The 11,463-nt window shown below is 38.0% G+C and overlaps 1 protein-coding gene across 1 annotated transcript; it reads left to right on the top strand.

Annotated features, from left to right (window-relative positions):
- On the top strand, positions 1-10,410 carry slc43a2b (solute carrier family 43 member 2b). Its single transcript, XM_052567303.1, has 14 exons — positions 1-161; positions 801-1,005; positions 4,309-4,603; positions 4,748-4,803; positions 4,892-4,968; positions 6,533-6,625; positions 6,717-6,850; positions 6,949-7,142; positions 7,243-7,386; positions 7,849-7,981; positions 8,108-8,240; positions 8,621-8,694; positions 8,819-8,942; positions 9,041-10,410. The coding sequence occupies exons 2-14, from the start codon at positions 846-848 to the stop codon at positions 9,200-9,202; spliced, it is 1,779 nt and encodes a 592-aa protein (XP_052423263.1). The 5' UTR covers positions 1-161; positions 801-845; the 3' UTR covers positions 9,203-10,410.
- The last annotated feature ends 1,053 nt before the right edge of the window (positions 10,411-11,463 follow it).

Below are 11,463 nucleotides of genomic sequence, written 5' to 3'. Positions count from 1 at the left end.
CATGAAACCGCTATAAATTCATCAGCTGCCCTGAAACAAATTCTCAGTAAGTGCCAGTAACTGCAGCAGGCACAAAGAGGAGAAGAAGGAGAGCAAAGGCAACAGGGGGAAGACCATTCTGCACTAAAAGCCTACAGAACTTGCTTGTCTGCCTCTCAAAGGTATGTGTTTTAAATTTCTTATAACTATATATTATTTTAATCAAATGCTTATGCATTATATGGCCAGTTCGTTTGTAAAACAAAAAAACAAACAAAACAACGTCTATTATTATTTTACCCACTAACCGTTTTTACATTAAAGTTACATTACAAAAAGTGCTGAATTTAAGAATAAAAAGCCATGTGTGTTTGATGTACAAGTCACACTAAGATAAGCCGAAGAATGTCAATATTCGACTTTCTTGTTAAATAGCTTAAAATTCTCTCTTTATGATATTTTGCATCTAAAACAATGTATGAGGTCTGTTGTAATGTGAATGAGAACCCCTCCCTGTCACTTTTACACTACATTGCAAAACAGCCAGAAAGGCTTAGACAAAACCGACTCTGAAAGTAATATGCATAACAAAGAAGATGTGAGACTTTGAAGTGGCTTTAGTGGCTCATTCACACATCTTAATAATTAAAAGGTCAAGAACTAAAAAAAAAGGAACCAGAAAGTGCATGCTCAGCCATTTTAGGACTGTCTTTATTTTAGTTTTATCTACAGTAGGTTTCTATATCATCACGTGCAGAAATGTTTAACTTTGTTATTACACACAAATGACTTCAGCACACCTCTCTCTTCTTTATCTACAGATTGTGAGGTCTGATTCCACCAGACACTGTCTTCTCCTTGCAGCCATGGCACCCACTCTAGCCACCGCATTTGCCCGCCGCTGGTGGATGGCAATAACAGCCATCATTGAAAATCTGCTCTTCTCTGCCGTTCTGCTGGGTTGGGGCTCCTTACTCATCATGCTGAAGTCTGAGGGTTTCTATTCATATCTCTGCACAGATCCAGGTATAAATCTTTCTGAAATATATACATATGTATATAATGCAACACCAAGAACTAAAAAAAAAAAAAAACGACCAAATTAAAAGAGCCACTGGGGAACATTTAGGTTACATGGTGTGCAAGTAAAGCTTGAGTTCTTACCTTTGAAAAAAATGTAATTCAACACATGATTGTGTTTTATTTGTCACTACGGATATTGGCAAATTCCTTCCATTCCTTCGTGCCAGTCTGATCTTGAAACAAAGACTGCATCTGATAGTACTTGAAAGATCCTACTTTTAAAGTCACTTGTGTATTGTACAGTAATGCATCACTGACAGTAGTGCTTTATGTGGTGTAACTGATTGCGCTCCACAGCAAAACACTTTTGTGCTTACCTTCTCTAAGGAGGAGGAATGGTGTCTTCCCTCAGGAGCCTCACAACCATACACTACCACGGACTTCCATTAATTCAGCTGGTAGTCACAGTAAAACACAAGAATGTTAAATGGCTTTCCACAGGGATCCTGACCTAATCAAATGCATCTTTAAATTGAGAAGTTTACAGCCTGTCAGATGTAAATTAAGTTAGAACCTCAGAACTGCTGATTATGTCATTTTTAATAGATTGAGCTGTCTTTTGTTTTGATAAGCATCACATAAGAACATGTTTTGGTCTTATTGTGGATGGCGATGCACTTTTATCACTGTCCTGTTCTCTTTTGGGCACTTTGGACTTGATTTAATAAAAGATGAGGACATTGAGACCTATTTAACCACAAAAGCTGGTTTGAAATTCCCAAGCAGACAAGAAAAAGGGGGTAGAGGAGGGGCAGAAGACGAGAAAAAGAGTTGTTTGTGAAGGAAACTGTAGGAGGCTTATCGTTTGGGTAGATCTAGGAATACCAGTTCTTCTGGGTGGAGTGGTGGGCATCTTATATGTCTGTCTGTCTGTCTGCTTGGCATGGCATTTTTGCATCGGAAAGTGCTTATCGTTTCTTTTTTGACATAACTCAGCTGATAAGACTGTCCTTTTGGTCAGTCACATTATTGTGACGTAATAAGACTGTCTCAGCGAAAATCATTAGTGTTCAAGAGTATTCAGCAGGCTTAAAGTCCACAGACAAGTCTCAAAGCACAATGTCATGAGACATTAGTCAGCATTCAAATTCTTCGTCGTTGACCATTTTAAATGATGCGAAGCATGTGAGGACTCTTGTGGTTTAGTACACTGAGATTTCCCATCATGCAATCACTGAAGTCATCACGATAAGAGTTTCACATCCAAGCTTTCTCAGAAATGAGTTTAGGGACACTTTGTATTGTGTGTATGCGAGTGTGTGTCCCATTCACTATCTGTTCTTTACATTTTATCAGATCTGGCCACCAGACTAATGGCTGTGAATGAAAAGAACTACTCCTCCTTGTTTTCACTCCCACTTTTGCCCTAATCTGTTCCCAAATCTTCATATTAATATGTTAATATATTTACAGTTTCCTTTAGGAATGTGAATTTATTGTTAGCTCTTCACCATTTCAAAAGTTTGAAATCATTTTAAGATTTTCGATTTCCATGTGACATTCGTACTCAGAAAGGCATCACACGGCACATGGCAATATTAATTACTTAATTGTTATAGTGAAGACAGTTTATTACAGTGAGGTTAAGTAATAAACCCCTTAAATGAGGTTCAATAGGTTCATGTATGCTCCTCTATCAACCCCTCTATCGAATGCACACAATATTTTTTTGCTGAGACCAGATGACTGCTATCTCTCCAGGTGTGTCTTGCACATTTGCACATCAGTGTGGCCTACGCACCCCCGCTCTGGTGCATCTTTAGTAGGGTTTACAGCAGGAACACCATTCACACATCAGTACGGTTTAGGAAAGAAGCCAGAGCAAGCACTGCTAGTTTCCTGGCAGTCGAAGTAAACCCCAACCCTTCATGTGTGGCAATAGAAAGTTCACGACTGGGTGCCAAACACGTCAGAACATTCTGCACTCCGTTCTAAAACATGTTTGGAGTTGGAAACCTCCTCATTGTTCTAGAAGGAAGACACAGTGGATAATTATAGCAAAGTCACTGTCTTCACACCACTAGTGGGTGGTATCTTGAGGTTTGAAAAGAAAGATTTTGGTCTAATTCATTCACACTTCTTGAGAAAAGTTTTTTTTTTTTTCCTGATCACCCATCAGCGTTTAAGATGGAAAAACAGCCAGATTAGCATAAGGTCAGGTCTAGTTATCTAGTTTATTTGTCTCCAGTCCAGTGAGACAGCTGCTATTAATGGAGTCTCATTTAGTTCAGTATCAGTAGTTTATATGTATGTGCGTGGTGAGATAATGTGGAACGGGATTGTACAATAGTCCAAAAGGACGATTATAAACATTGTTCCTGCAGCAGAACAAGATAAAGGAAGAGCAAATGTTCAGCTTTCTTCTTTCTATCATCCCCAGCCCTTATCTCAGGTTTTATTGAGACCACATAATGGTGATTCCTCATTCCAAGCCTTTTACTGCTGGGTGAAGGTTGATCTCAGACACTTTGAGAACAGCTGAGAAGACCAGCTTAAACCAGAATTCATTCCAGGCTGGTTTATACAGGTCTAGCCATGCTGTTTAATGGTGAAACCTGTTTAGTCATTTGGAAGTTTTTGTGCAATTTCACTATATGGACACCATAGCTACAAGGTATAGCTCACGACTTACTTTCTCCTGTGGAAGACAAAGAAGATATTTTGAAGAATTTCTCCGTTTTCATAAGCTAAAGTCAATGTTGCTTGGACCCCAGAGTTCTGCAAATGTTTTCTTTAATGTTCCACATAAGAAAACAATAAAGGCATACAGGTTTGGAACAACATGAAGGTGATTAAGTGATGACCTTCACTCTTTAAAAATGTTGGAATGTCCTTACCTTAATCCACTGACCGTTCCACCCATGGTGTGTTGACAAGGCCGTCGAGTGCATGTTTTGAGAAACCACAGTCAGGAACTTCAAAGAACTATCATGAGGTGTTGGAGTCCACACTTGTTAGATAGCAACCAGAATTACAAGTAACTGATGCTTACGTAACAGAATAGGCCTCACAGTAGGGGCACATGTGACAGGTTTTTACACCAACATCTGAATTTTCTCACTCTCAATCTTTCCTCAACATGATTCAGCAGAAATGTTAATCCGTTGAGTACTCCAAATCAAATGGGTTGGATATCAGGTCACATGAGTGCTGATTTTTGGAACATGCTGCTGCTGGTAATGTTTAACATGGGTCCCATCAGCTTATAGCCTCTTACATCTCTCCTTTTCTCCTTCTTTCCCAAAGGAAACAGCTCGACGGCAAACTTCTCCTTACCTGCTGTGCCTTCATCACAGTCGAATGATGCAGATTATGAATATGACGAGTTTCAGCCTGCCCAGCGTGATGGCGGTGTGGATGTGGTCCCTCTTAACCATCCGGAGGACTATCTGAGGATGAATGGCTGGCTCATCTGTAAAGAACAGGATGAGATGCTGAATCTGGCCTTCACCGTGGGATCTTTCCTCCTCAGTGCCATCACACTCCCTCTTGGAATCGTCATGGACAAATACGGCCCACGCAATCTCCGCCTGCTTGGAAGGTAGATAAAGTGCTTCATTTTTCAGTGTCATTACTATACCAAATATACTAAATTATTAAGTGTGATAAGGTCTGATCACAATAAAAACTAATGACCAGAAAAGTATTGAATTTTTCCATTAATATTTGACCTTTTCTTTTTCAGTGCCTGCTTTGCCCTCTCGTGCCTTATGATTGCGTATGGAGCCAGCAACCCAAATGGTAAGAGTTCAAATTCAGTGAAACAGATACAAGTGTTGTAACAGATAGCAAAAATATTCCATCATTTAACATGTGCTTGTTTGTCTAGATCTGTCCGTTTTGATTTTCATCGCTTTGACCTTTAATGGCTTTGGAGGAATGTGTATGACCTTCACTTCACTTACGGTAAGTGTGTGTTAACTTATTCATGAGTGTACACTTCTTTTTGTTGTTTAGCTCTTTTGATGTGTTTGAACTTACACGCAACTACTCCGAGTTGCATGTAATATTTACATTGCTATATTAATTAGCATTAAAATTGAAGGTGATATGTCCCATATGATATTCAGATTAGCTAATAACGGTTTTTCAGTGTTTGCATTGTTACATTTGGTGCCCTTGATCCTGCTACATCCCAGCTAGTTAGACTTCTCTGTGTTTCTTTTTCCTTGGTGCAGTTGATTAATCATTAGACCCGTCTGTGAGTCACTTCTGTGTTTTTCCTGCTGACTCGCTCTTGTTGCTGCACTGGCACCATGCATTAACTCCTGATGATGTACTATCCAGTGTGCTGACCCTGTAAGAATAGCCTGTGGTTATCATGCACTCAGCATGATCTCAGGAACTATTTGACCATGAACTCAAAAGAACCCTTACACCCAGACTTCAAAATTAACTTTATGCCTCAAATTAATGGCCATGAACTGAGAAAATTAAAAACAACACCTGCCTCAAAATATGAAGACTGCATTTATGGCTTAACGAAGAGCTTTGTTCTTGTTCGCCATTTTGCATTCCTCCCGTTGAAGTGCATATGGGCTGGCAAAGTCGCTTTACAATTGATTTGGAGAATACCTTCAAACCAGTTCTAACAGGAATTCTCACAAAACACAACTCATCCATTACGAACCCGCTGATCACACACTTTCAGATGCATTCTTACATAACAGGCCACTCGCTGTTGCTCATCTATTTGTTGTCACAGGAACAAGGCATAACTGTTAGCAGCCTGCCCCAGTCTGTGCTCCAATTAGAGTCATAAAAGAGACTCGGTTTCAGCCGGTTTAGACTGGACGGATCATTCCTCAGTTCATACTGCCTCTGTTATTCCTGTTCTATTGACAACGAGGAACAGAAAGTGAAGTAAGAAGGAAGGGTGGATTAAGTGGTAGTGTTGTAATTTTCAAATCATCTGTCATTTGTTCTTTCTTTCAAATCTCCCAACCTCATTCTCTGGCTCTAGTCAGAACCCCTGAACTCAAACTGCTTTCACTGTTGATTTGCTGTGCTTTTGTCAGCCCATAATTGCTGGCCATCTCTCCTTGCCTGTTGCCATGTATAGAGAAAGTCGGTGGATCATTGTCTTCTCATCAATCCTCTGAATAGCCATTGTATGAATAAGACGACGATAAGAATATTACATTTAAAATTTAATTTGAAAAGAACTTAAAAATAAATGTAATTTAATTTAAATAAAATAAAATAAAAATAGGTTTGCTAATATATAATGATATAATTATAACAATTATTTTATTTGTTTATTAAAAATAAAAAATAAATGTAAACAATTTCCAGGATTGATGTGGGTTATTTAAATATTAAAATAAAATACACTCTTAAGAATTAAAATAACTCACTAAATGTATACATTTTAAATAAACAAACAAATGAGATTCATTAATTAACAATTCATTTAATAATTAATTAATAAATAATTTAGTAATTAATCTGTTCCTGTGTTTCCTTCCAGCTTCCCAACATGTTTGGCGACCTGCGTGCCACCTTCATCGCACTCATGATTGGCTCGTACGCTTCCTCGGCTGTCACCTTTCCTGGAGTCAAGGTTTGTTAGATTAAACATTTTGGTAAAAAAAAAAAAAAAAAGATTATATTGCCACATTATGTTCTTAGATACTAACTGTTTATCTTTCCAGGTGATTTATGATGTTGGTGTGACCTTCATCACGATTCTGGTGGTCTGGGCAGGCTGTGCAGGCCTCGTCTTCATCAACTGCTTCTTCAACTGGCCCTTGGAGCCTTTCCCTGGACCCGAGGACATGGACTACACGTACGAAACACACATACACAAAACGCATACGCATCAAACATCTACCATCAAATATCTGAAACTCATTCTGTATGCGTTTTGTCTCTCTGTCTATCCAGTGTCAAGATCAAGTTCAGTTGGCTGGGATTTGACCATAAGATTACAGGAAAGCAGTTTTATAGGCAGGTGACGACAGTAGGCAAGCGTCTTAGCGTGGATAACACTCAGAAACAGAAAGAGCTTGCCAAAGAGGGCCAAAAACTCTGCCTGTCCACCATGGACCTGGAACTGCAGTGTGAGGCCAAGGAAGAAAGTAAGTGATCGTCTGACAAAGGAAAATGTCAAATATATGTTAATATGAAAGGTCAAAAACTAATTTAGACTAACTTTGTTTTTCCTTTACTTCCTTGCAGCTCAGTCATTCATGAAGAGCATTTGCAGCCCTCTCTTTATGCTGAGTCTGGTGACCATGTGTGTAACTCAACTGCGTCTCATCTTCTACATGGGAGCCATGAACAACATCTTGGAGTCCCTCAGTGGAGGAGATCTCAACACTGGTGAATAAGCATGTTTAAATATGTCTGAAAAAAAAAGTGTGTGTATGTATGTATATCAGAAAAAAAAAACATTTGAATTATAATTTATGTAAATACAGCAAACAAAAAAAGAAAAAAAAAGAAAAGAAAAAGGTCAGATTGACATTATAATTGGTGTTTTTTTTGTTTTGTTTTTTTTTACAATTTTTGCAGTGGAGAGAATGGAATTGGGTAAGAATCTCAGTAGCACAGTAGAAACCAGTAGAGCGTGTCTTTCCTAAAGCTTTTTATTCTAGCATTTAACCTTCTCCTGTACTCACGTCAAGCGTAACCCATTCCCTGTCCACCTGGTCTCTGGGCCGTAACGCATACACAAGTCTGTAGAGTGCCATAAACTCAACCATTAACCAGAGTAGTTATTAACTAACCTCAGACGTTCTCTGTTAGACCGTTCTAATCTCTCTCTCTTGCTCTCTCTCTCAGTGAGCCTCTACACCTCTATTTTTGGTGTGATGCAACTCTTGTGCTTGATGACAACGCCGGTCATTGGTCAGATTATGGACTGGAAGCTAAAAGAATGCGATGATGGAGAAAACGATGAAAAACAGCTCAACAAGTAGGTTATAAAACATTTTTAGGTGATCTATGGGTGCGAACGTGACTTAAATAATCATTTTTGAAACTCAAAATACTAAAAAAATCAGCTGTTTTAAATGTGTTTGTATCCGCTCTTTGTCTCCAGGGACGAGCCCCAGCCCAAACGCAGAGACAGACAAATTCAGAAAGTCACCAATGCCACACGGGCCTTCATCTTCACCAACATCCTCCTTGTCGGCTTTGGCATCACCTGCCTAATTCCCAACCTCCCTCTTCAGGTGTGTGTTACTTATGGCAAAATGTATGGCAAATACATTTGTAATGTATTTGCATAATGTACACAGTATTCATACTACACATTGCAGCAATATTAGGAGTAGTGTGTTAACATGCTATTTTGTATATGTGCAGAAGGCGGCTATTGCTAAATTTGGAATAGCATACTACTCTAAATATTTATTCCTGCAAGTATACTATATAGCAGAAATCATAAGACAAGTATGTACACAGAAAAAAAGAAGAAACTATCACTTGCTATTGGTGCCTTGAGTTGTACAGTAGCTCCCCCTAGTGGCCTAATTATGAAACAAGCATGTCACCTGCTAATTTTACCATAAGAAACAAGCGTATAATGTATGATTTTGTCATCCGTCTCCAGATGCTCTCGTTTGTCCTTCACACTATCGTCAGAGGCTTCATCCACTCCGCCATCGGTGGACTTTACGCTGCTGTGTGAGTTTATCAATACTATCTGTAAAACATGATTAAATTCCACTTGTGATCATCACTTTTTTCAGTAATAGCTGCATTTAAATCATATAATATGATAACAGATAATCTGTTTGTGCGTCTGCAGGTACCCATCATCTCAGTTCGGCAGTCTGACAGGAATGCAGTCATTGGTTAGCGCTGTCTTCGCTCTGCTGCAGCAGCCTTTGTTCATGGCCATGATGGGACCACTGAAGGGAGACCCACTCTGGGTATGACACACACACAACAGAGAGCTTTAGTAATACCAAATGGATTAAATGACCGTCAGGCATGTTTTGACCTCCTCTTTATGTTCTTTATTTTTTAGGTGAATGTTGGTCTGCTGGTTGTCAGCATGCTTGGCTTCCTATTACCACTCTACCTGCTGTACTTCAGGAAAACCCTGCACAAAAAGAGGAAGGAGAAAGAAAACGATGCTAAAATCTATCTCAAAATCAACGGCACTGACGTACCAGAGGCATTTGTATAAAGAAAGCAGATAAAGGGAAAAACAAAGGCATGAGAGAATAATCACAGCTACACAAAAACAGAGACGATTAAATACTATTGTGACTCTTTCTTAGACGTTTACTGAGTAACTCAATGGACGGAAAGAAAAATGAGAGAGAGACAGAAAGCAACCCTCTACTTCACCATTTTTATTTTCATTTACACAGATATCTTATAACATGTATTTGCACAAGTGATATAGTTTTACCATAAAACCAGGGGCATTTCAGTATACAGCATGACTCTTTTATATACACCGTTTATGCCAACTGGACGTTTTTGAGCCAGCCTGGCCTACACAGACGCCAGTGTGATGCCAGTTGGCAGTCTAGCCCAAGAACACCCAAAACACCCCTATTCATTCAAATAAACTCCGCAAGGGATAAACCATTATAGCCCCAGTTTTCACTGTAATAGTTGTGGCGCAATGCAGTTGTATTTACTAAAGACCACATTTTTCATTTATAATGATCCACAAAGGGCTTTTTACATTTTTCTATGAAATAATGTTCTATTTAGGAAAAAGATCATCTGTGATCTCTTTTGATCATACGTCGTTTATGAAAGCCACAATTTGTGCATTTTAGTTTGTATATATGTTTTTACATTGCATGTGCATGAGATGCATACATAAAAGAGGCTGAAATGCTTATGATCTGTGTGGTGATGGCTGAAAGCGGAGGCCCAGATGTCTGGGGTAACAACAGCACTTTTAACATGTCACCCCCCCCCCCCCCGTCGTGACCCAAAATTCCGTTTTTCTGTCTTTCTTTCAATAACATTCTGTGATATTTCAGAGTGTGTTAAGAGTCATTTGTGTCACTGATCATAAGATCAAGTTAGAATGGACCTCTGAAGTAAAATATAGAGAAAGCACAACTTAACTCACAAATGTGCCTTTTGTGCGGTTTACAGTGAAGTTAGCGATGCTGATGATAGCTGATGGGAGGACTGGAGCCACGGATACTGTGGAAATATTTGGGTGTTGTGTGTAATGTATTTATTTCAATAAAATCTAATGGACCATATGGACAACGCAGCCTTATTTGCAAAGGTTTTTATATTAACTTACAACTCAGTGTTCCAGTGGCTGTTTGTTTGTTTATTTTTTCAAAAACCTTCTTGTATTGTTCTATATGGCATTACTGTTGAGGATATATATTCAATAAAAAATTTAATTATTGCTCATTTCTGTCATGTATTATTTTACTGTGAAAACATTATAATAGTTATATAACAGTTCTATAATAGTTTATTTATTTATTAAAAAGCATAATCAATTAAGAAAAACATTCAGTTGTGTTTTCTGATGAAATTTTAGCTCAACTGATATCACCAGAAAAATGCAAAACTAAACAAAACAAAACCATAACAAATGTTTTAATTTTTAAGATTGTTTTCTAATAATGGAAATCGTGAGATTGTGATTATTTCATAGACAGGCCTAGTTTTTAACAGTAACAAATGAAAACATATCTGCATTGTGTTGTGTGGGGGAAAAAAGTATTTTATTTTCACTTTGCTACAATAAGCAATTAAATGAAAATTATTTAGGCAAGTTACTTTAACAAGGAATATCATTTAATCTGAATACTTCTTTTGTAATGTCACACTATTTATCTTACATCTTATAAAAATCAACATATCACAGTTTTGTTCTGCTTTCTAATAACAGGAATCAATAATTGTGATTAATTGATAGACCTAACAGTAAACACATCTGCGCAGTTTTGGGGAAAAATAGATCATATTTTATTTTGGGTTTAGTACAAGTAATAACAAATTAATTATTTAATTTAGATATTTTCGATGTAATATCACATTTATTGTTCTCACATTGCATTAATGAGTTTTTCATGTATGAAAACATTAAAAAAAAAACACGTATGCTATTATAAGCGGATTCTTAATTATTAGTTAGAAATCATATGAAAAATCCTATATACATAATCAGATTAGTCTAGCCTACTGCACAAATACATCTGGTTTTGAAATATTTAAATAAACAGTTAGGCCTATTGTGCTTTGAGAAACGCTTTGATGGAGGGCAGATCATAGCTACTGTAACTACAGGAAAATAATCGGATGCTGGGATCTGTCTCCAGATGTGCTATAAATAGACTGCACCAGTTTATCGTTACATAATTTGTGACAGATTACGTGAGCTATGATACAGAGAGCGACGGGACCACATCACACCAGCGACCACCTCAGACCAACCAGCGACGGTCGTCCCCGGGT

The sequence above is a fragment of the Carassius gibelio genome, chromosome B10, assembly GCF_023724105.1.
Source record: "Carassius gibelio isolate Cgi1373 ecotype wild population from Czech Republic chromosome B10, carGib1.2-hapl.c, whole genome shotgun sequence".
Classification (NCBI taxonomy): domain Eukaryota; kingdom Metazoa; phylum Chordata; class Actinopteri; order Cypriniformes; family Cyprinidae; genus Carassius; species Carassius gibelio.
Note: the sequence above shows the minus strand (reverse complement) of the source record. Positions and strands in the feature narration are given on the sequence as shown.

Excerpts from the sequence above, each read along its gene's own strand:
- slc43a2b (XM_052567303.1), top strand. The coding sequence starts at position 846 with ATGGCACCCACTCTAGCCACCGCATTTGCCCGCCGCTGGTGGATGGCA. Across the intron at positions 6,626-6,716 it reads TCACCTTTCCTGGAGTCAAG|GTGATTTATGATGTTGGTGT; the intron begins GTTTGTTAGATT and ends TTATCTTTCCAG. Across the intron at positions 8,695-8,818 it reads GGTGGACTTTACGCTGCTGT|GTACCCATCATCTCAGTTCG; the intron begins GTGAGTTTATCA and ends GTGCGTCTGCAG.